This window comes from Vicia villosa, linkage group LG4, assembly GCF_029867415.1.
Source record: "Vicia villosa cultivar HV-30 ecotype Madison, WI linkage group LG4, Vvil1.0, whole genome shotgun sequence".
Lineage (NCBI taxonomy): Eukaryota > Viridiplantae > Streptophyta > Magnoliopsida > Fabales > Fabaceae > Vicia > Vicia villosa.
Window position 1 is genome coordinate 61,386,658 of NC_081183.1, and position 26,466 is coordinate 61,413,123.

General features: G+C 37.6%; 2 protein-coding genes across 2 annotated transcripts; one reads left to right on the forward strand and one right to left on the reverse strand.

The window, feature by feature from the left end:
• Window positions 1-459: 459 nt before the first annotated feature.
• Window positions 460-2,107, forward strand: LOC131599205 (uncharacterized). The gene is made up of 5 exons (XM_058871650.1): window positions 460-618; window positions 699-819; window positions 904-1,007; window positions 1,612-1,743; window positions 1,852-2,107. The coding sequence occupies exons 1-5, from the start codon at window positions 616-618 to the stop codon at window positions 1,876-1,878; spliced, it is 387 nt and encodes a 128-aa protein (XP_058727633.1). The 5' UTR covers window positions 460-615; the 3' UTR covers window positions 1,879-2,107.
• A 12,876-nt stretch (window positions 2,108-14,983) lies between these two features.
• On the reverse strand, window positions 14,984-16,468 carry LOC131599206 (probable sugar phosphate/phosphate translocator At4g32390). Its single transcript, XM_058871651.1, has one exon. It carries the CDS (start codon window positions 16,414-16,416, stop codon window positions 15,373-15,375), a length of 1,044 nt encoding a protein of 347 aa, XP_058727634.1. The 5' UTR covers window positions 16,417-16,468; the 3' UTR covers window positions 14,984-15,372.
• Between the last annotated feature and the right edge of the window lie 9,998 nt (window positions 16,469-26,466).

Sequence of the window (26,466 nt, forward strand, 5' to 3'; positions counted from 1 at the left end):
CCAAATAAAAAATTACTACACATTTTCAAATAAAAAACTCAGTATTCATTCATAAACAAATATTCCAAAATAAATAAATAAAAAACTAGATCTATTAAAAAACACAATATCTTCTTCATAAAGTTGTTTTTTATTTCAGTTTTTTTAATAGTTGTTTTTTTATTTATTTCATTTGGTATAAACTTATTTGTATTAAATAATTATTTATTTGGTAAAAAAATAGTTATTTGGAAAAACCTTCTCCCATATAGGAGTGTTGATTATATATTTGATAAAAAAATAATTATTTGTATTAAATTTTAAGTTATTGAGAAGAAATTTATTATTGATATTTTTATCCACAAAAATATCTAATATTCATTTAAATATTTTTTAATTTTTTATTTAAAATAAATATATTATATAAACAAATGCGTGTACTAGACTAGAACTCGTGCACATACACGGTTTTGTTACTGGTAATGGGCCTGACATGTAAAACAGCCCTAGAAAGTGGGAAGCCCGGAATTTCTAACTACTTCCAGTTGGCGTCGCTTCTCATAAACCCTGCTGCGCGCTCTTCCTTACGAAAAACCCTAACCCTTCTCTTCTTCGACCAATCTACAGAAAACAAAAATGGTACCTTCTTTTATTCTCTCTTCTCCTGTTAAAGTTATTGGTATCACCCGTAATTCTGATTCCTTGAATTTGCTTTGCAGACAGGAGAAACAGTGAATCCAAAAGCATATCCTCTGGCTGATGCACAGCTTACGATAACAATAATGGATCTTGTTCAACAAGCTGCTAATTACAAACAGCTCAAAAAGGGTGCCAATGAAGGTATGTATGCCTTTCTGTTTAATTTTTGATTGATTGTTTCTTCTAACGTTTCTGTGTTAATTTATTGTTCTATTTTATTTTCAGCTACAAAGACACTTAACAGAGGCATTTCTGAGTTTGTTGTCATGGCCGCAGATGCTGAACCCCTCGAGATTCTTCTTCATCTTCCTTTACTTGCTGAGGATAAGGTTAACTCCCTTGAATACCTAGATTCATATATTATAAGATAATCTGGATATAAATAACTAGTTTAAAGTGACGGAGCCAGGAGACACTATTGATTATTTATCTATTTTAATTTTCACACCTTATTTTTACTAATTTTGCGCTTAATTAAACGACTATTAAATTGGAATACTTGAGCCCGGGTGCCTGTCCAGGGCTAGCTGGGCCTTAGCTCCGCCCCTGGTTTATATGCTCTGTGTTAATGTGTGTTCATGTTGGATATACATTTTAATACCATGACAAACTAGCTATTCAGTTGAAATCTGTACTTTAGATTTTTTTGTTATATGTAATGATATAATCTTAATATACTATCTATCTGTGGTAATCATGTAATGCCTATTCACTATGAACTCTGGTGTCGACGATTTGATGGATATTGTTTTATTAGTAGCCGTTTTATAGTCATGGATGTTATTTTCATCTTGAAAACCGACTCACTCATGTATGCTGTTTAACTGGGATTTACATTGTCCTATATCTTCACTACTTCATCTGTTACTGTTTCTATACATTCATGTTCTTAGGATTTTAATATTTAACCATGAAAAATTATTTCAATTTTAGAATGTTCCCTATGTATTTGTCACATCAAAACAAGCACTAGGACGAGCATGTGGTGTTACCCGGCCAGTGATTGCATGTTCTGTGACAACTAATGAGGGAAGTCAATTGAAATCTCAAATACAACAACTAAAGGTATTCGCCATGTTTTGGATTAACAGTATTCAGCTAGTTGCCAACTATATTACTACTTGTTATCATGTTGAATTGAACACTCATTTTGAACATTTTCTTGACATGCAGGATGCTATTGAGAAGCTATTGATATGAGAAATTGCTATCGGTATGACGGGCTTCTTGAGTTTGCTGAGTGCTCCTTGAGGCTTTGACCGGATGAGTTGAGTTGTATTCAACTAGGAAAGACTCTTTATAATGTAAGCTTACATTCATATTTATCGACACTATTTGCGGATTTAATGTGCAATTTTTGAACAGGTGTATTATAAACAATTTCATTGTCTTTTATTTGGATGCTAAGTAAATTTAAATTGCCGGCTTATTTTTTGTTCTCGATAAATCAAGAATGTATTTCACTCTGTTTATTTTCTGAAAACAATTTCTATTTTTAATTAAAACTTTGCTTTTCTACTCTTTAAAACTATTTTTCTGTGTATCCTTCTCTTGACTGACTTTTGATAGATCAATCACTCTTGTGACTTGCTTAATACGGCACAGACTTTCTTGATATATTCAAAAAGCAATAAATACGTTTTCCTTAAGTAATTCAGATATTTTCATGAAAATCATTCAACATTTCTTCTAAATGACGACTTTCTTTGTACTGTTATTAACAAATCCTCTTGTAACATGAATGTTTAATGGGGTAGATTAAAATATGATTCCACAGCAAAGACCCGGCGTCAAGCACATTCAATCAAAAGTGGCTGTTAGAAACGTGAGAGGAAATGAATCAATTTTAAATGGTGATCATTAATCTCGTGAACTGTATCACCAAAAGAAACAAGCAAAGCAAAGCTCATGTGCAAATAATAATAATTAATAGTAACAAAGCAGACTAGTAGGCTTTTAAACATGATCTATTCATGTGTATCACGTGGAAGGGTTACGATGTTTCTTACCCCTCAAGAGTTAAAAAATTTCGATTTGAAAAGGTAACTCATTATACAAAAATGAGAAAAGTAATGATGATGTAGAGTACAACTTGTAAAAATAAATGTCTTTTTAGTCTAGAAAATTTGTCTAAAAAATAAGTATTGTTTTAAAAACTCAATGCAACATTAATTCATTTGTATCAATTTTAGCCGTAATTATTACTCTCTCTATTTCAAAATCTATGTTATTTAAAGTTTTTGCATATAGATTAAAAAAAAATATAAACATTGTATTTCTACTATTAACTTTATAAATGTGTTGGAGATAGTGTAGAAAGTAATAATTAAATGACATAATTGAAAAAATAGCAATCATTTCACATTGAAAAGTAAAAATGAAATTTATTTTAAAATAAATTTTATTTGTAAAAACGACACTTATTTTGAATCGAACAATTTTATAAAATGGTTACATTTATTCTTTTACTCGGTACATTTTTTACTTTGTGCAAACATAAATTATTTGAAAACAAAACATTGAAAGTGATCGTATCAATCTGTAGGAATGTACATGCCACTCTAATTGGTGTCGTGTCACGATACTTGATAAATGTGATTTGATAAAACTTAGATCAATTGTAATTGGAAAATTCTTTGGCCACCTCCCTACCTTCTAGTCCACCTCTGGTGAAAACCCCATACTACCCCTGACTTCGGAAATGCATATCCGAAATGCAAGAAAAAGGTGTTTTCGGAGATGCATCTCCGAAAGCGCCTTTTTTTTTTTTAAATTGTCTTATTTCGGAAGTTCATTTCCGAAAATAGCATTTCAGAAGTTCACTTCCGAAATACCGCGCGTTCTGCAGATTTATCAAAACACTCCCCCTCCCCCATTCATTTACCCTAACTCAAATCAAAAACAAGCAAAGGCGAAAATTTGTGCAAACACAATTCCAAGGCTGCATCAAGGCTCAAATCACATTGCTATACAACATTCAAAAGCCCTCAAATCACTCAATTTGTAAGTTTTGAATTTGTTAGATTCATTATTCAAATGCATGTTATTTAGGGTTTCAATTGCATAAATGATATATGGGTAGGTTGTTAGTAGTATTTAGGTTGTTTAGAAGCATTTTGAATTGGTTTTATGTTTGGTTTTGGGGTCTGCCATGGAAGTTGCAGAAAACTCCATCGCAGGGGTGTTTCGGAAGTTCATTTCCGAAAACACCTCCATCCCAGTTTTCGGAAATGAACTTCCGAATTGTATCAGAAGTTCAAATTTTTTAGTTTTTTATTTTGTCTCGCATATTAATCGATTTCAATTGTTTATAGGAACATGTCAGGCAACCAACCAGCACGCATTAGACAGGGTAGGGAGACCCAGACTGCGTCGGCTAGACGCGAGCTGGCGGCGGCGCAGCTGGCGTCGACACAGGGACGGGGGCGGGGCCGGGGACGATGTGTGCGAGTACCCGAGGACGTGGGAGAGGGTACCTCTTCATCTGGATCTAGGAGTCGGCTGGCTCGGGTATCTTCTTCCCGCCAGCGAGAGGAGGATGAGGAGGAGCAGGAGGAGGTGCCAGTGCCATACCACGAGCCGGAGGGGGTACCGGATGTTGACCCTCCAACCGGGGAGGAGGATGAGGAGGGGGACAGCTATCCGGGAGGGCCCTTTGACACTTCCGTGCTGATTCACTACCAAGATCACGTCGCTCGGCGGATCTGGGAGGGAGAGGTATTTTTTTTAATTTAACCGTTTATTTGTCACCATTTTTTATAATTTAACCGTTTATTTGTCGCTTATTTAATATATGTCGCTTATTTAATATATGTCGCTTCTTTGTTTTTTTTTGTAACAGGAGAGAGAGCCGTTGAAAATGGTGAACCACGCCCGCAAGATTTTCAGTCTGTTTAAACCAGCAGCTGAGTGGTTTAACGACCATGTGCGAGGTTCAGGGCTTAGCGGGCTCTGCATGACGGGGTACACCACCATCAGCACCGGCATGCAGGGGGCATTTGTGGAGCACTGGCACAAGGAGACGTCCTCTTTCCACTTGCCGGTTGGGGAGATGACGATCACCTTGCATGACGTGCAGTGTCTTCTCCACCTGCCGATTAGGGGGCCGCTGTTGACCCACTCCAAGATCCAGAGGGTCGAGGCCATTGAGTGGATGACGCTCTATTTGGGCATGGAGCACGAGGTTGCTCACTTTGAGTGCGTCACGACTTCTGGGCCTCATGTCCGGTTTACCACACTGAGCACTTATTTTGAGCACCATCTGGACGCGGCTGCCGAGGCTAAGGGTGAGGGTGACGAGCTGTTCACACACTATCACCGCGGTTGCGCTCTCCGGTGCTGGTACATGCATGTGGTAGGCGCTGCATGCTTTGTGGACAAGAGTGCCAGGTATGTCGACGTAACCTACCTCCGCTACTTCATGGACCTGGATACCGTTCACCAATGGAACTGGGGGGCAGCTACTCTGGCATACCTCTACCAGAAGCTGAATGAGGCCTCCAACTGGAGGACGAGGCAGTTGGTCGGATCCTGCACACTACTTACGGTACGTTTTATTTTAACACATTATCGTATTTATTTATTTATTTTTGTTTCGTATTTATTTTTAATACATTATCGTGTTTGTGTTTCAGAGGTGGATCATCTCCAACTTCTCCCGCATCCACGGCTTCCGCTACGATCCTGCATATGTGGACGCCATGCCTAGGGCCGCCAGATACACTCTCCAGAGGGGGAACGATGCGGTGGGACCATACCGATTGTACTTGGACCGCACGATGCACGACGACGTCACCTGGAGGCCGTTCGTCGACTACGCTCAGATTGTCCCCTTTGACGGCATTGCTCTATATTCAGGCTGGTTGGCATGCGGGACCGACATCATGGTTCGGTATCTCCCTGAGCGGTGCATGCGTCAGTTCGGATTCGTGCAGCGGATACCCAGGTCACCCTTTGAGGCTGCTCCCGATGTAACACTCTTCTAAACCCCGCGGAAAAATTAACATTAAAATCAGAGTAAAACATGAAGAAGAGTATTACAACGCCAACAAAATAAACAATATTCATGTCATGCCATAAAGGAACGATAAACCAAAAATTATTCAGGTAGCATGTTAACACAGCGGAATATTCTTAACAACTGAATAATCAAACATCTGGAGTCGAAGACTCATAATTCAACCATAAACCATAAACAAAACAGAAGTCTATCAGCCAATTCTAAAATAACGTTCCCGGTGTTACACGACCAGAGCATGACACAGACCCAACTGACTCTTACGAACTACTTGACGAGCTAATCCTCACCAAGTACACAAGCTACTCCTCAATCTGAAAAATAACAACAGTAAGGGTGAGTTTCATTCGCATTAACAAATGTTATAGGTATATAAACAATACAACTTCATCCATACATTATTCACCCAAATCAATTATATTCAGATAATATAGCAACATTCGTCAATTACAGTCATTCATACTAAAATACACACAAATTATAACATTGGACAACTTCCATTCATGTTACAATTATACACAACAACCTAATGCAATGCAACTAAATGCATGTGGTACCAAACATGGGATAACCCATCTCACCGATCCACCACCATAAAGATTCGGCTACTTCTCTCACCAATTCCACACAATGGGAATTAGCTACCGCTGTCCCACCACCATAAGGGATACAGCCCACAACATGATTATGAAATGCATGCATCACATACCGCATGCTAATCATCAACACCAAACAACTGAACAATCATAATCATCAACCGATGCAATAACAATATAAACCACCACAACCAATTAAGTCAAGTGTTTAAATTAAATTCGAGTCACAACTCAAACACTATTTTATTGCATAAATCACTGAATTAGCCTCACTATGTTCGAAACGGGACATCAGACAGACTAACAGTTAAAAGGTTATACATCGTTAAACTTTAACAAAAATCCCAAACAACACAGCACGCGGCGCCAAGCTTGGTTCGCGGCGCGAACTGAGCGTTCTAAAAATCCTTGGCTCTCTGCCAAGCTGTTTGCGGCGCAAGCACCTATACGCAGCGCGAAACGAGAAAAAGTTACGCCTTCGCGGCGCCAACACAGGTACGCGGCGCGACCTGTGCGTATCACAACATCCTGGAATTCTGCCCACCTGTTCGCGGCGCCAACCCTGTGCACACGGCGCGAACCGGCGATTTCAGAAACCCCAACCTGCAGAAAACAGCATTCTATACCTCCCAAATGCTCTCAAATCATACCAGTACGAATTTCAGATAAATAAACCACACATACAACATAAATTGCACATTTACACATACTTCTAATCATGTTTAACATCATTATTCAACACCAATCATCATTCACAACCTAAATTGAATCAAAGTTCTATAAACCCCAAAACCCCAAACCCGACATATAATCCAATTCGAAATCCTAACATACAAATTCCATCGAATCATTCATACAACCCATAATAGAGGTTAATGAGAAGAATCCCCCCTTACCTTAGCCAAATTCTTGAATTGGTTCCTCTTCCTCTTTGGCTCTCCTTCACGCTCTTCAGTTCCTCTTCTCACAGCTTCTGGTTTTCACGTTCTAATTTTTCCCTTCTCTTCTTGTTTTCCTTTATTTTATGAAAAACATAAAATTAGAAATGGGCTCTTACACAATTACACCTCCACTTTACTAATTCCACTGCATGGCCCGATGACTTAACATTTCATTATTTTTCCACATAATTCAACAAAATGTTAATTCCCCATAATTAATTTAAAACTTGATTAAATTAATTAAATAAGAATTTTCGGGATGTTACAACTCTCCCCCACTAAAGAGTTTTCGTCCTCGAAAACATACCTCAAGCAAATAGTTCCGGATAGGAATCTTTCATCTGGCTTTCTAACTCCCAGGTGACGTTTCCATCAGCTGGTCCTTCCCAAGCTACTCTGACTAAAGCTATTTCCTTGCCCCGCAATTGCTTCAGTCTTCTATCTTCAATCCTCACAGGTAACATTTCAACCGTTAAGTTGTCTTTAACCTGCACATCATCCACTTGGATCACGTGGGACGGATCCGAAATGTATTTCCTCAATTGAGACACATGAAATACATCATGCAAGTTGGCAAGCATTGGCGGTAACGCAATACGATATGCCACTTCTCCCACTCTTTCCGAAATTTGGAATGGTCCAATAAAACGCGGAGTCAACTTCTTTGACTTCAAAGCTCGACCAATACCCGTCATAGGAGTAACCTTCATAAACACATGATCTCCCTCTTGAAACTCAAGTGTCTTCCTCCTTTTATCATAATAGCTCTTTTGACGACTCTGAGAAGCTTTCATCTTCTCTTGAATCATCTTAATCTTCTCCGTAGTCTGTTGTACAATTTCTGGTCCAATCACAGCACTCTCACCAGCTTCGTACCAACACAATGGAGTTCTACATCTCCTACCATACAATGCCTCAAACGGAGCCATACCTATACTCGAATGAAAACTGTTGTTGTAGGTAAATTCAATCAAAGGCAGATAACTATCCCAAGCACCTCCTTTTTCTAACACACAAGCACGTAACAAGTCTTCTAACGACTGAATTGTCCTCTCAGTCTGTCCATCCGTCTGCGGATGATAAGCAGAACTTAGTCTCAGCTTAGTACCCAAAGCCTTCTGCAAACCTTCCCAGAACTTCGATGTAAATCTTGGATCTCTGTCTGACACGATACTCGAAGGAATACCATGTAGACTAACTATCTTCTCAATATACAATTGAGCCAGCTTTTCCATCGGATAATCCATTCTTATTGGTATAAAATGTGCAGACTTCGTCAATCTGTCTACCACGACCCAGATAGCTTCACAATTCTTAACAGTTCTCGGCAAACCCGAAACAAAATCCATTGATATGCTATCCCATTTCCACTCAGGAATAAACATCGGTTGCATAAATCCATATGGCTTCTGATGTTCAACCTTTGACTTCTGACAAGTCAAACAAGAATACACAAACTCGGCAATTTCTTTCTTCATTCCAGGCCATCAAAACATCTTTTTCAAGTCATGATACATCTTGGTAGCACCAGGATGAATACTTAATCCACTACGGTGTCCTTCTTCGAGAATACTCTTCCTCAATTCGGAAACATTAGGATCACAAACACGATTACCAAACCTTATAATACCATTCTCGTCGATTCTGAATTCACCTCCCTTGCCTTGGTTAATCAGAGTCAACTTGTCCACCAATTCTACATCAGCTTTCTGACCTTCTCGAATTTCTTCCAGAATACCACTAGTCAGCTTCAGCATTCCCAACTTAACACTGACAGGAGTGTCTTCGCATACTAAACTCAAATCTCTGAATTGTTCAATTAAATCCAATTCTCTTACCATCAGCATAGATATATGCAAGGACTTCCTACTCAAAGCATCGACAACCACGTTTGCTTTACCCGGATGGTAATTCAGCCCAAAATCACAATCCTTAAGGAACTCTAACCACCTCCTTTGCCTCATATTCACCTCTTTTTGATCAAAGAGATACTTCAAACTCTTGTGATCACTAAACACTTCAAACCTCGAACCATACAGATAATGTCTCCACAACTTCAACACAAATACCACTGCTGCCAATTCTAAGTCATGAGTCGGATAGTTTCTCTCATGCACTTTGAGTTGTCTCGACGCATAAGCGACTACCTGTTGATTCTGCATTAGTACACCTCCTAATCCCAACAACGAAGCATCACAATATACCACAAAAGATTCCGCTGGATTCGGCAAAATCAAGATCGGCGCACTAGTCAACCTCTTCTTCAACTCTTGGAATCCTTCTTCACATTTCGAATCCCAGATGAATGCTTGACCCTTCCTAGTCAACTTAGTTAACGGCAACGCTAACTTTGAAAAACCTTCAATGAACTCTCTATAGTAACCCGCAAGACCAAGGAAACTACGGATTTCGGAAACTGACTTCGGAGCTTCCCATTGAGACACTGCTTCTACTTTCGTTGGGGCAACGACAATACCATCTTTAGAAATTACATGCCCAAGAAAGCTTACTTCACTTAGCCAGAACTCACACTTTGACAGTTTCGCATAAAGTTTCTTTTCCTTCAGTAGTTCTAATACCACTCTTAGAATATATTAGAATATCATCGATAAATACCACCACAAACTGATCCAGGTAAGGATGAAAGATCCTATTCATATATTCCATGAAAACTCCCGGTGCATTAGTTACTCCAAATGGCATCACTGTATATTCGTAATGGCCATACCTTGTTCTAAATGCCGTTTTCTGAATATCGTCAGTCTTCACCCGAATCTGATGATATCCCGACCTCAAGTCAATTTTGCTGAACACACTCGCACCAACCAATTGATCCATCAAATCATCAATCCTCGGTAATGGATACCGATTCTTGATAGTAACTTTATTCAGCTGTCTATAATCCACACACAATCTCATAGAACCTTCTTTCTTCTTTACCAACAACACCGGCGCACCCCACGGCGACACACTAGGACGAATGAATTCTTTTTCCAGTAACTCTTCTAGCTGACTCTTCAACTCTGCTAGTTCAGATGCCGACATACGATACGGCGCCATCGACACCGGACTAGTTCCAGGAACTAACTCAATAGCAAATTCTACCTCCCTCTCTGGCGGTAACTCTCTTACATCTTCTGCAAAAACTTCTGGAAATTCACATACTACCGGTAAGTCTCTACTCACCACTTTCTTCTTCACTTCCATGGATGCAATCAACATAAACACGGAAGCCCCGTCCTTCATTGCTTCATCCACTTGTCTAGCAGTCGCTGCTACACTCTCAACACCGACATCTTTCGGAAAAATAACCGTCTTCGTGAAACAGTTGATATGAATCCGATTAATTTGCAACCAATTCATACCCAGGATGACATCAAGTTGTTCCAACGGAAGGCACACTAAGTCCATTCCGAACTCTCTACCAAAAATATCAATTGGACAGTTCAAACAGGCAAACGAAGTAGTCACTGAACCCGACGCAGGAGTGTCAATGATCATACTTCCATGAATATCAGATATTTCCAAGTTTAGACGTTTAGCACAATCCAACGAAATAAACGAGTGAGTTGCTCCAGTATCTATTATTGCAATTAAAGGAGTGCCATGGATATAACACGTACCTTTAATCAATCGATCCTCTGGAGTAGTCTATGAACCTGATAAAGCGAAAACTTTACCCCCAGCTTGATTCTTCTTTGGCTTAGGACACTGTGGACTAATGTGACCTTCTTCACCACAGTTATAACAAGTCACAGTCCTTCCCTTGCAGTCAACAGCAATGTGGCCTGCTTTACCACACCTGTAGCACTTCTTCTCTTCGCTTTTGCACTCGTGAACACGATGTCCAGGTTCCCCACACTTAAAGCACTTAACAGGAGCACTTGAGTCTCCCCCACTAGGCTTCTTCCAACTCCCAGCTTTATAGTTACCTCTACCATATGGTTTACCACGGTCCATAGGCTTCTTCCCTTTCTTGTCAACTAACTCGCGAGAGTGAGATGACTTCAGCTTGAGGTTATCCTCTTCATAGATCCTACTACAGTCCACTAAATCTGTAAACCGACGAATCCTCTGGTACCTGATTCCCTGCTTAATTTCATCACGGAGACCATTCTCGAACTTAACACATTTCGAAAATTCGCCCGCTTCATCATTGTTATAGTGGACATAGTACTTGGCCAACTCAACAAACTTTGAAGCATACTCCGGCACCGTCATGTTACCTTGTGTCAGCTCCAAAAACTCAACTTCTTTCCTGCCCCGAACATCCTCAGGAAAGTACCTCCTCAGGAATTCTCGCCTGAATACAGCCCAAGTGATCGCTACACCTGCAGATTCAAGTTCATCTCTACTAGCCATCCACCAATCATCAGCTTCTTCAGACAGCATGTGAGTCCCATACCTCACCTTCAGATTTTCAGCACAATCGATCACTCTGAAGATCCTTTCGATTTCCTTCAGCCACCTCTGAGCTCCTTCGGGATCGTGTGTGCCCTTGAACAACGGAGGATTGCTCCTCTGAAAACTGTTCAGCTGCCTGTCAGCACCAATACCAGCTCCATTGGAATTCCCTCCTAATACACCAGCAATCATGCCCAGAGCCTCAGCAATCGCGTCGTTATTTCTTCCTCCTCTTCCGGCCATTGTTCTGCTAAATATCAGACAATATTCATTAGAACAAGAAGTATCGATAGTGTCAACTTTACACTAATCGTATACGAAGGATTAACCGACACTAAGACTCTGACTCAAACGACCGACTATGCTCTGATACCACTATTGTAACACTCTTCTAAACCCCGCGGAAAAATTAACATTAAAATCAGAGTAAAACATGAAGAAGAGTATTACAACGCCAACAAAATAAACAATATTCATGTCATGCCATAAAGGAACGATAAACCAAAAATTATTCAGGTAGCATGTTAACACAGCGGAATATTCTTAACAACTGAATAATCAAACATCTGGAGTCGAAGACTCATAATTCAACCATAAACCATAAACAAAACAGAAGTCTATCAGCCAATTCTAAAATAACGTTCCCGGTGTTACACGACCAGAGCATGACACAGACCCAACTGACTCTAACGAACTACTTGACGGGCTAATCCTCACCAAGTACACAAGCTACTCCTCAATCTGAAAAATAACAACAGTAAGGGTGAGTTTCATTCGCATTAACAAATGTTATAGGTATATAAACAATACAACTTCATCCATACATTATTCACCCAAATCAATTATGTTCAGATAATATAGCAACATTCGTCAATTACAGTCATTCATACTAAAATACACACAAATTATAACATTGGACAACTTCCATTCATGTTACAATTATACACAACAACCTAATGCAATGCAACTAAATGCATGTGGTACCAAACATGGGATAACCCATCTCACCGATCCACCACCATAAAGATTCGGCTACTTCTCTCACCAATTCCACACAATGGGAATTAGCTACCGCTGTCCCACCACCATAAGGGATACAACCCACAACATGATTATGAAATGCATGCATCACATACCGCATGCTAATCATCAACACCAAACAACTGAACAATCATAATCATCAACCGATGTAATAACAATATAAACCACCACAACCAATTAAGTCAAGTGTTTAAATTAAATTCGAGTCACAACTCAAACACTATTTTATTGCATAAATCACTGAATTAGCCTCACTATGTTCGAAACGGCACATCAGACAGACTAACAGTTAAAAAGTTATACATCGTTAAACTTTAACAAAAATCCCAAACAGCACAGCACGCGACGCCAAGCTTGGTTCGCGGCGCGAACTGAGCGTTCTGAAAATCCTTGGCTCTCTGCCAAGCTGTTTGCGGCGCAAGCACCTATACGCGGTGCGAAACGAGAAAAAGTTACGCCTTCGCGGCGCCAACACAGGTACGCGGCGCGACCTGTGCGTATCACAACATCCTGGCATTCTGCCTACCTGTTCGCGGCGCCAACCCTGTGCACGCGGCGCGAACCGGCGATTTCAGAAACCCCAACCTGCAGAAAACAGCATTCTATACCTCCCAAATGCTCTCAAATCATACCAGTACGAATTTCAGAAAAATAAACCACACATACAACATAAATTGCACGTTTACACATACTTCTAATCATGTTTAACATCATTATTCAACACCAATCATCATTCACAACCTAAATTGAATCAAAGTTCTATAAACCCCAAAACCCCAAACCCGACATATAATCCAATTCGAAATCCTAACATACAAATTCCATCGAATCATTCATACAACCCATAATAGAGGTTAATGAGAAGAATCCCCCCTTACCTTAGCCAAATTCTTGAATTGGTTCCTCTTCCTCTTTGGCTCTCCTTCACGCTCTTCAGTTCCTCTTCTCACAGCTTCTGGTTTTCACGTTCTAATTTTTCCCTTCTCTTCTTGTTTTCCTTTATTTTATGAAAAACATAAAATTAGAAATGGGCTCTTACACAATTACACCTCCACTTTACTAATGCATGGCCCGATGACTTAACATTTCATTATTTTTCCACATAATTCAACAAAATGTTAATTCCCCATAATTAATTTAAAACTTGATTAAATTAATTAAATAAGAATTTTCGGGATGTTACACCCGACATAGTGACCCGAGTGCAGCTCACTGCCATATGGGAGGACTGGCAGCATCATGTGGTACCGCAGGAGTACCGTCTCACTCGGGTCACACAGGACTGGCACAGTGAGGAGGGTACGTCACATGGTTCTACCGGGTGTCCCATCCTCTGCTGAGACCCGACGTTCCCGGCGCTCCTAGGCCAGCATACGAGGAGATCCTGGAGAACCAGCAGGCCGAGGATGACCACGCCATTGATCTCATGCCGATCTGCCAGCGGATAGAGATGCTTGGGCGGGACGCGTTGGATCGAGGTATCATTGATCAGGGCGGTCCAGAGGCAGTCGCCGTGATGGAGATGATCGTCACTGATGCGGGCCGTGCGGCGGGGTACAGGCGGCAGAGGAGGGCCCAGGGTGAGAGGGTTAGGCACACCCAGTAGTGGTCGGGTTTATTTATTTTTTGATTTCGGATTGTATCTTTCGTACAGTATTATTATTATTTTCGGTTTGTATATATTATTTTCATCGGATTTATCATATTAGTATTTTCAGTTTATCTGTTGCTTATTTTATTTGGCGTTTACGTTTAATTAAAATGCGAGACTGTTTAAGAAAAAAAAAACACTCTCTTCTGCATAATTCGAAAGTTCATTTCCGAATTCACCCCCCATGAGGTGTTTTCGGAAGTTCATCTCCGAAGACACCCCCATGAGGTGTTTTCGGAGATGCACTTCCAAATTGTGGAAATTTTTTTAAAAAAAAAGCGCTTCGGAAGTTCATTTCCGAAGCAGGGGTATTTTGGGATTTTCGCTGGGGGTGACCCCATAGGGAGGTGGCTAAAGAAATTTTCTTGTAATTTAGGGATGGTGATCTTTGATGTCATTAGAAAGAACATTCAAGCTTTAAACCAACACTTCAATATATGCAGCAGATCCAGTCTCTATAATGTAATCACCTTTTTTTTTAAATATAGAAATAGTATGTATAATGTAATCACCCCTTTTTTTTTTAAATATAGAAATAGTATGTTTCCTCGTCATTAAACTTGATTACAAATAAAAAATACGCAATCTCAACTATACATTTCAATTATTTAAAATAATAAATTAAAAATTAAAATTATTAAAACTATCAATCATATAACTAATATTTTAAATTATCAAAATTAAATAATAAAATACAAACTAATATAAATGAGGTGAGATTAGCCGAGTCACTATTGGCCAACCATTTCGAAACTGTAATTATTTGCGGTTACAGGTTTTATTGCCGTAGCTTCCAGAACACATTAATTTGAGTGCTCTTAGCATGCGCTTGAATCTGCGTTTTTATATGAATACCACATCTCAATCCAATGTTGCCGTGGTTTTTAAATCTACAATAAGACGAACTTAAAAAAAACACTGTTAACGAAATTAACAACCATCCATTCTGCTCACCATCCATAGTATGGTTTGAAGATTCAATGTGTTTGGTAAAATACATATTAATGCAAATAAGAATAGTAATTTCTGTATCCAAAAATTACATCAATTCTCATTATTCCTTGAATTTTCTTCATCTTGTTTCCCATCTCTCTCTTCCAACAATTTCCCAGCTTCAGTATCATCTTCATGCTGAACCCTTTTCTGAGCCTCAGAAGTCTTAAGAGCCTTCAACTTACAATGATTATAATAAGCAACACCCAGAAAGGCAAGTCCATAACCAATCAAATTAAGGGGTGTAACAGTATCCTTAATCACCGACCAAGAAAAAGCAATAAGCAACCAATCCTTCACAACACCAACAACATTCATAGTCAAAGCTGAAGTCTTCCCAACTAGCAAAAACACAGCAAGGTTCAAAGCAAAAGCACACAAAGAATTACTACCAAAAACCCATAAATCTAATTCCAAACTTGACTTATCCCTCAATAATGGATACTCCATGAAAAACCAAGGAAGTGACAGAAAAACCAAACAACAAGGAGCAATGTAGTAAAGTGATGTTATAGGATTCAATTTTATCCCTTTAGAGTTCAAAAGAATCTGAATTAAAACCAATCGAGTGGCTTCAAACGCTACAGCCATAAGCTGTAGTGTAACTCCAAAGACATCAAACTTGGCTTCGCCATAGGCAGCTACAGCGACGCCAAGCGAAATAGACACCATGTTGATCATGGTGTCTTTTTTGAAAGACTCTTTTTTAAATGAAACACTGATGGAGTAAACCGCAACGGGCATAAGTGCTTTAAGCATTTGAATGAATGAAACTGAGAGGTAAATGTATGCGGAGTTTGAGAACCAAAGGGAGAGAGAATAGAGTGCACCGATTGGGACAACCGATTTAAGGTAAATGTCGAAAGACATTGAAATTGGTTCGACAAGTTTGAAGATTTTGACGAGGATGTAAGCAAAGGAGGAACAAAAAGCCATGTGAATCATTGTTAGTGATATTGGGAATGGCCAGTTGTACATTTTTTGATCTAGGATGTATTTGTTGTAGATAATCACTGAGAAGCTTAGGAAAATCCATATTGATACGTATGTGTATGAAAGAAGCACTTTTTTCATCACACTTTCTGATAGTGCCATTGTTTTTGGGAATGAAGGAGATTTGAGATGCTGGTGTTTGGTGGAGTGGGAAGAGATTTGGACTATTTATGGTTGTTGGGTTTTCTTTTTCTGTACGACTTCTTTTGAGTTTAGTTGACGTTTTTGTTTAGAAATTTTTTTTACCATATTTTGGTGCTTCATTGCTTTTGCTAAATTGTGAAAGATAACTTCACTTTCCATTTCCGACGCCACCTTCACCACCTTAAACCATAACTTACAACGAGAGTAGATCCGATATCGACCACCTAATCCTTGTCGCGCCTCTGTAAGCTCTGGCCACCCTTCACATTGTCATTATCGTCGGCATTTAGTAACTCCATTTCTCTTTACAAATCTTTAGTTTATATGGTTTGTTCTTGTTAAATTTGAATAAAGTTTGATGTGTGTGTATTCGTTTGTTTGTTTGTTCTCAAGAGATTCAAACTTGTTTTACTAAGCCTTTATTTTGTCACAAGATGTTTTGTTTTGAGAAAATTAAAAGAGAGAATAAGAGTTGGTTTTGATTTGAGAATGTGCTTCTCATTCTTTCCGCTTCTGTTTTTTCACTGTGTGTGAATCTGAGAGATAACTTTGGTATGCTGCTTCTTTCTATTTCAAAATTTTTCTTTAGTTGATTAATATTAGTTTGGTTTTGTTTTTTACTACATAGTATACTAGTTATATCTTAATTTATATGGTTATTTTTTTTTAGATTAGAATAGGAAAGAGTAAGAGAGAATTTGATAGGAAACTGTACGATGCATTCCACTTTCTTTTCTTTTAATCATGTTTTTTTTTTTTTTAATTATGTTATTGTCCTCACATTTAAATTAAAAAATATGGAATATATGATGGATAATGTGAAATAAAGAAAATAATCATTTTAATTGGTATTTGCTTTAGATTTTATTTTAAAATATATTAGTATTATGTAGTGTTTTTGTATTTATTTTTTTTCTTGCGTGGCGATTTCGAATTTTAACTCAATTTAATTTTTGAATCCTATAAAAGCATACATTTTTATTGACGGCCCTCATCAACATTTTTTTTTTTGAAATAAAAGATTTTATTCATTTCAAAAGCTATTACAAAGCAAGGCTATGAAGCCATATAAATTGACCTTATTTACATGAGAATATTAACAATGTGGTTTCTATACTTGGGTTTCATCCACCCTCTATAGACTAAAGAATCAATTATATTTCTAATGACACATTAAGTATCCCTATAGGACCCTTTATTACCAAAAATCATAGAATTTCTATACATCTAATGGCTAACCGATTTGTAAAGCAGCCATTTTTCTCATACTTTGTTATAATTATGGAACTTGTGATTTATGATGATAATATAGAAATGAAAAAAAAACGAAATTATAAGTAATATTTGCGTTTGGGCAGAATTGAAACAACGAAAGTTTTAGAAAGAAATTGATGGAAAGGGATAGAAATGGGGCGCCACACTCTTTCTATGATTTAGAAAGGATGATAAGCTTTAAGTGAAGATCACCACAAGATAAGATCAAAAACTTGGTCCAATCCAGAACCAAAGGAGCAAAGCTCTCAAAATCACACAAAGTGTTTAACAAAATTCAACTTATCTTTCATTCATATTTAGCTCCCTATTTATAGGTAAAAGGTAGCTTACAATATTAACTCAAGAAATTCTACAACTTCAGCCCACTAAGTAGTCAATAATGGTTTGAAAAAGAAAGGTCACACACTTAAAGGTAGTGGAGAAAGTGGATATTAATTGCCTTAATGAATAATAGCAATTTATAGCCACTTTGATTAATGAATCTCACCTTTCTATTTCTCCTTCCTTAAAATCTTGACCTATTGATTTCTTGAGCCCATTATTTACTTATAAATATATAGACCACGAAAATTCTAAGCTTTATGAGCTTTAGAATATTTAAAAACACACAAAAAAATAAAAAAAACAAGTGTTTTGGGCCAAAATTTCAAAAGTTGGGCCATAACACATTTTATTACAACATAATTGATTAAAAACATCAAAATAGGGCAACAAGCCCACATGACATGCCCTCTTCATTAGCTTGGATCAAAATGACAAGTCTTGGCTCATTTCCTTTCAATTGATCCCTTTCTTCCGTTGGTTTGTTCATAAATTGTATTAGAGCACCATTGACTCTCCTTGCACGTGCCCTTGTCATAGGTCCTCCCAAGCTTTGGATTACTTCATTTATGTCTTGTATCTCCATGTCCTCATCATCCCCTCCCTCTTGAAGAGAATTCGACCTCGAATTGAGTTCACGATCACCTACATCAAAAGGAGATAAATCAGAAACATTGAAAGTGGCACTAACACCATACTCACCTGGAAGTTCTATCTTGTAGGCATTATCATTTATCTTGGAAAGCACTTGAAATGGCCCATCTCCCCTTGGCTGTAATTTGGACTTTCTTTGCAATGGAAACCTTTCCTTCCTCATATGAACCCAAACCCAGTCTCCAGGTTCGAACACCACTTTCTTTCTTCCCTTATTTGCATATTTAGCATATCTTTCATTTTTCTTTTCAATTTGTATTCTAACTTGTTCATGTAATTTCTTTACAAAGTCAGCCTTAGCTTTTCCATCCTTATGTTTCAAAAGGGAAGTGTTAGGCAATGGCAATAAATCAAGAGGTGTTAATGGATTAAAGCCATACACAATTTCAAAAGGTGAAAACTTTGTAGTACTATGAACAGCCCTATTATAAGCAAACTCCACATGATGCAACCATTCTTCCCACATTTTTAAATTCTTTTTAAGAACGCCCCTAAGAAGAGTAGAAAGAGTTCTATTGACTACTTCTGTTTGTCCATCCGTTTGAGGATGACAAGTTGTGGAAAAAAGTAATTTAGTACCCACTTTACCCCACAAAGTCCTCCAAAAGTGACTTAGGAACTTAGTGTCCCTATCTGAAACAATGCTCCTTGGCAGCCCATGAAGGCGTACCACTTCTTTGAAGAAGAGATCAGCAACATGACAAGCATCATCTACTTTCCTACAAGGTATAAAATGTGCCATCTTTGAAAACCTGTCAACAACCACAAAAATAGAATCTTTTCCATTCTTTGTTCTGGGAAGCCCTGAAACAAAGTCCATAGAGATGTCAATCCAAGGAAATTCAGGGGTAGGCAAAGGAGTGTAAAGTCCATGAGGCATTACCTTAGATTTTGCCTTTTTACAAACAATACATTTTTCACAAAACTTTTGTACATCAACTTTCATGTGAGGCCAATAAAAATGTTCTTGCAACAAATCTAAAGTCTTAAAAACCCCAAAATGCCCCATTAATCCACCCTCACGTGCTTCCCTCACAAGTAATTCTCTAATGGATCCTTTGGGCACACATAGTCTTTTTTTCTTTAAATAAATAGCCATTGTGCCTAAAGTATCCATTTTGGGCAGCATGCTCACAAGAGAAAAATTTAGAAGAAAATTCAGAATCACTTCCATACAAATCCTTAACATGCTCAAGACCGAACACTTTAGTTTCAAGAGTAGAAATCAAGACATGTCTTCTGGAGAGTGCATCTGCCACAACATTTGATTTACCTTTCTTATGCTTGATTACATAGGGAAATTGTTCAAGAAACTCAACCCACTTGGCATGTCTCTTATTCAACTTACCTTGTCCCTTTAAATGTTTCAAGGATTCATGATCACTATGAATGACAAATTCTTTGGGCAGCAAGTAATGTTGCCAAGTTTGTAGAGCTCTCACCAAGGAATACAATTCCTTATCATAAGTAGAATAATTGAGGGCAGCTCCCTTTAGCTTTTCACTAAAATAAGCAATTGGATGACCTTCCTGCAACAAAACAGCTCCAATTCCCACATTAGATGCATCACATTCAATTTCAAAAGATTTAGAAAAATTAGGCAAGGCAAGAATAGGGGCTTGGGTGAGCTTTTCTTTTAGGGCAGCAAATGCTTGCTCTTGTTTTTCACCCCATTTAAAACCAACATCCTTTTTAACAATTTCATTGAGAGGTGCTGCCAAGGTACTAAGGTCCTTCACAAACCTCCTATAAAAACTAGCCAAACCATGGAAGCTTCTTACCTCACTTACATTTTTGGGAGGAGGCCACTCTCGAATGGCTTTCACCTTTTCCTCGTCAACATGTACCCCTTTAGAGCTCACAATAAAACCTAAGAAAATCACATGATCGGTGCAAAAAACACATTTTTCTAGGTTGGCATACAAGTTCTCTTGTCTTAGCACTTTCAAAACAGCCCTTAAATGAATGCAATGATCATCTAAGTTCTTGCTATAAATCAAAATATCATCAAAATACACAACAACAAACTTACCCAAAAATTCCCTCAACACATGGTTCATTAGTCACATGAAAGTACTAGGTGCATTAGTTAACCCAAAAGGCATAACCATCCACTCATACAAACCAAATTTTATTTTAAAAACAATTTTCCATTCATCCCCTTCCCTTATTCTAATTTGGTGATATCCACTTTTCAAATCAATTTTAGAAAATAAGCATGCACCAAACAATTCATCAAGCAAATCATCTAGTCTAGGAATGGGATGCCTATATTTGATGGTAATATTATTAATGGCCCTGCAGTCAGTGCACATCCTCCAACTACCATCCTTTTTAGGGACTAGAATAACAGGGACAACACAAGGACTTAAACTTTCTCTTACCCATCCTTTACTTATCAATTCAGCAACTTGTCTTTGTATCTCATGAGTTTGTTGTGGATTGCTTCTATATGCTGGCCTATTAGGCAAAGATGCTCCTGGATTGAGAGCAATATGATGTTCAATTCCTCTTATGGGTGGTAATCCACTTGGCACCTCTTTTGGAAACAATTCTTTAAACTCCTGCAAAAGAGACTCAACACAACTTGGCAATTTGTTTTCATTAGAAACAGTGGTTAGTAAAGGCACCTCCTTGCAAAAGAGCAAGTATAAGGGCTGGCGTGACACAATTGCTTTCTTCACATCTCTTTTTTTTGCAATTAAACTTTGTTTCTTTTCTTTTTTATCATTCTTTTTCTTTTCATTCTTTTCTTTTTCTTGTTCATTCTTTTCTTCTTTTTCATTCTTTTCTTTTTCTTTTTCTTTTCTTTCTTGATCATTTTTTTCTCTCATTTTCTTTTGATCTTCTCTCACCTCACAAGGATTTAATGGTACAAGATTGATCTTTTGACCATGATACATAAAAGAGTACTTATTGGAGTACCCATCATGATTGGCTTTTCTATCAAATTGCCAAGGCCTACCTAATAACAAATGACTAGCTTCCATCGGTACTACATCACATAACACTACATCCTCATATTTTCCAATTTTAAAACAGACCTCAACTTGTTTATTAACAAGCATTTCTACACTTTCATTAAGCCATTGGAGTTTGTAAGGATTTGGGTGAGGTTTTGTTTCCAAATTTAGTTTAGAAACCAAACGGGTGCTAGCAACATTTGTACAGCTTCCTCCATCAATAATTAAAGAACAAACCTTTCCTTGCACAAGGCATCTTGTATGAAAAAGGTTTTCTCTTTGACTTGTATCCGCCTCTTTGATTTGACTTCCTAACAATCTTCTCACCATGAGTAAATCTCCATTAGGTATTTCTTCTTCATCTTCTTCAAACTCCTCTTCATAATCATCATCCTCCTCTTCAACAATTTCTTCATTTTCTTCCATAAGCATTGTTCTCTTTGTTGGACATTGAGATGCAATGTATCCTTGGCCTTGACACTTGAAACACTTAATGTTTTTGTTAGTTGAAACACTTGAAGCAGGGGTAATAGTTTTACCTTTGTTTTCAACTGTGGCTTCCTTGGATGATGAAGCACCGTCCTTCTTTGTTTTGTCCTTCCAACTTTGAGAATTGAAAGTAGTTGTGCTTCTCCTTCCTAGACCCTTTCTCTTGAGCTGTTGTTCTACCTTGATAGCTTGATGCACCAAATCATCTACTTCCACATAATGATGCAGCTCCACTATGTCACTTATGTCACGATTTAGGCCATGAAGAAATCTTGCCATTGTTGCTTCGTTATCTTCCTCCACATTTGCTCTTATCTTTGCAACCTCCATCTCTTTGTAATATTCATCAACACTTTTAGAACCTTGAGTGAGCCGTTGTAATTTATTAGGCAAGTCCCTATGGTAATAGGAAGGAACAAATCTTCTTCTCATAATTCTTTTCATCTCCTCCCAAGTGTCAATGGCTGGTTCATCATATCTTCTCTTGTCTTTGACAGTTTGATCCCACCACACCAAGGCATATTCTGTAAATTCAAGGGCAGCAACCTGCACTTTTTGAACATTACTATAAGTGTTACAAGCAAAAATTTGTTCGATTTTTGTTTCCCACTCTAAATAAGCCTCTGGATCATTTTTCCCTTGAAAGGTTGGAACTTTAATTTTTATACCACTCAATCTTTCCTCTCTAGGCCTACCCATCCTCCTTCTCCTTGCTCTTTCCTTCTCATCAGTATTATTTTGTTGGTTTTCTAATTGATCAATCCTCGCATGAATTGCCTTCGTTTGTTCTATCATCATCTCTCTCATTTTAGCTGTGAGAGCTTCCAATAATAGTCTATTAGCTTCTATTTGACGAGGGCTACCATCACCACCTGACATGGTTAATCACAAAATAATAACAACAATAATCCTTACGTGGTTACACTCAAATTTGGCTTTTTTTCAAATGAACACTCTTGCCTTTTCCACTCAATTGCTCTTTTTAGTTCTTTAAAGAAACCAAATTCAATCACACAAGAAAACAAATTTCAAATGATAAATACTTAAAAGGCTGGAAATAAAGGAAATGAAAAAAAACAAGGAAATAAGGGAGAAATTTAGACAAAGGAAAAAAAACAAGAAAAAGTAGAATGTGGCAGCAAATAAAACTATAAGAATAATCACAAGCTCAAATAAGACTAGAGTACTTCTTTTTTTGTTTTTTTTTTTCGACTTTTTTTTTTTGTTTTTTTATATATATGATTCAATACAATATAATAAGAACAATATTGAAATTTACAAAAAGAAATGGTCCTATACGAACCGTGCTCTAATACCACTTGATGGCTAACCGATTTGTAAAACAGCCATTTTTGTCATACTTTGTTATAGTTATGGAACTTGTGATTTATGATGATAATATAGAAATGAAAAAAAACGAAATTATAAGTAATATTTGCTTTTGGGCAGAATTGAAGCAACGAAAGTTTTAGAAAGAAATTGATGGAAAGGGATAGAAATGGGGCGCCACACTCTTTCTATGATCTAGAAAGGATGATAAGCCTTAAGTGAAGATCACCACAAGAAACTTGGTTTCTTGATAAGATCAAAAACTTGGTCCAATCCAGAACCAAAGGAGCAAAGCTCTCAAAATCACACAAAGTGTTTAACAAAATTCAACTTATCTTTCATTCATATTTAGCTCCCTATTTATAGGTAAAAGGTAGCTTACAATATTAACTCAAGAAATTCTACAACTTCAGCCCACTAACTAGTCAATAATGGTTTGAAAAAGAAAGGTCACACACTTAAAGTTAGTGGAGAAAGTGGATATTAATTGCCTTGATGAATAATAGCAATTTATAGCCACTTTGATTAATGAATCTCACCTTTCTATTTCTCCTTCCTTAAAATCTTGACCTATTGATTTCTTGAGCCCATTATTTACTTATAAATATATAGACCACAAAAATTCTAAGCTTTATGAGCTTTAGAATATTTAAAAACACAAAAAAAAACAAAAAAAAAACAAGTGTTTTGGGCCAAAATTTCAAAAGTTGGGCCATAACACATTTTATTACAACATAATTGATTAAAAACATCAAAATGGGGCAACAAACCCACATGACATGCCCTCTTCATTAGCTTGGATCAAAATGACAAGTCTTGGCTCATTTCCTTTCAATTGATCCTTTTCTCCCGTTGGTTTGCTCATAAATTGTATTGGAGCACCATTGACTCTCCTTGCACGTGCCCTTGTCATAGGTCCTCCCAAGCTTTGGATTACTTCATTTATGTCTTGTATCTCCATGTCCTCATCAACATCCAAATGCCATAGAATGCTTCGGTTTCAGCAACTTTTAAAAGAGCATTAGGCCAACCTTTCCCTTTTGATTTCCTTTTGATCCAAGCCAAATCAAAATTGTTCTCCATCTTCATATCCATCCACTTGAAAATCTCTTGCCAAATATTGAAGGTACCCTTACACTTGAACATAAGGTGATCAAGATCTTCATTGTCCTCTTTACGCAAATCGCAAATGGTATTCTGCAACATGCCCATATTCTTCATCCTAGCTTTAGTTAGTAAACGGTTCTGACAGACAAGCCAAAGGACCACTTTTGCTCTAGGCCTTGCAAAGTTGTGAGTTATCATGTGATACCAATCAACTCTATTATCATCCTCAATCAAGAGGTTATAAACCTTCATCATGCTGAATTTCCTCTGACTCCTCATGCTGTTCCAACAGTTCTCATCAACATTTTTCTTTTTTAATTCAAAGAGAACTTTCGAAATAATCTCTAACTCTTGATCCAACGTCAAGTTATTAATACAAAAACTTTTTTCTTAACCAAATCAAAAGATCGAGTGACAATTGGAGCACACCTCTTGAATACCTTGATCTTTTGGATTAAAACACATTAATTAAACAAGGACAACAAGTGAAAATTGGAATCGCTTCCTTTTGAATACTTTGGGTAAAGACGCGCTAGGAGAAATCCTATGCTCAAACGGTCAAACCTTCACTAAGAGTCCACAAATATTTTTTTACCAACTTGGATAACAAGTGATGATTGGAAGCACATCCTTTCAAATATCTTGGGTGAACAACGCTCTAGGAGTACACCTATGCTCAAAATGTTCACTAAACATCCTTTTAAAATCAATTTAACCCATCAAACTTGTTTCTCGCTCTTGTGCGACTTCAAAAAACCTTTTCACAAAGAGCGATTCATACATCGCTCCTTAAAAACAACCCCAAACTCCTTTAAATCTTTGGCCGTCTTTGGCTTTTCATTTTAAAACATCTTTTCATAAACGAGACATTTAGTCAATTTCATATGCAAACATACTTCCATATGTGAAGATAAAATGTTTTCCACTCGAATGTGATGATGGCCAAAATCTTGTTTTAGTCTTGATTTAGCTATCCATTCTTGTAGTGATGCAAAAATCTCTTATCCATGTGCTCGTAGCATTGTCTCCATTTGAATGCGATCGAGTATCTCTCGCTAAAAACAACCAACACACTTTTGTGGTTCTTTATAGCCTAAACTACGATTGCTCTGAATTTCCTATTGCACGAGGGAATACGTAGGCACAAGATACGATATCTTGGCGAGCACAATAATAAAAAACCTAAAAATCCTTTCTTTTATCTTTTATCCTTTCTTTTATCTTTACCTAAAATTGAAGTATTTTAATAAAGATGTTTTTGAATAAATTATTTCTCTGAGATGTTGAAGTATACATTTTGAGAACCCGTGTTACGGAGCAGGATGTTTTTATTAAGAAGTTTTATGAAGAAATGTTGCACCCTTTTTATGAATTACTCTGATTTAAATTTTTAATATTATGTGAATATTCGTGGGATTTAGAAGGGTGTTCCATTAGTGGTATCAGAGCAGGTTGGTCTGTCCGGCCAATGTTGTCTAATGTTGTTTGTCTCATAGTACTTGACATGTGTGTGAAACACTGTCGGTACTTGTTTGTTAGTTCCTAGTCGTTGTCTGGAGGAGTTGGTTTGGAATAAGCGGGGGAGAAGCTTGCTCCCGGACGTGTTGTTGGTATGTAGAAGTTGGTTCAAGGTGATGTTGATTGCAAGAGTGAAAATGTTGTCGAAGTGATGTTGTTGCGAACCGGCGAGAGTATGGACTCATAATTATTATCGGTCGAGTTGGAGATGTGTGTAGATTATGAACGGTAAATTAAAGATAATTGTGAATGAGGATCTTTCCAAAGGGAATGACAAGTTGATGGATTAATGCGGTAGATAGTATGTCTTGATGTATAGTTGGATTAAAGTCGGGTGATTTTCGTAGTTGGA

Coding starts and splice junctions, on each gene's coding strand:
- LOC131599206 (XM_058871651.1), bottom strand. CDS start 16,416: ATGGCACTATCAGAAAGTGTGATGAAAAAAGTGCTTCTTTCATACACA.
- LOC131599205 (XM_058871650.1), top strand. Junction 820..903: donor CAAAAAGGGTGCCAATGAAG/GTATGTATGCCT, acceptor TTTTATTTTCAG/CTACAAAGACACTTAACAGA. Junction 1,008..1,611: donor CTTTACTTGCTGAGGATAAG/GTTAACTCCCTT, acceptor TTTCAATTTTAG/AATGTTCCCTATGTATTTGT.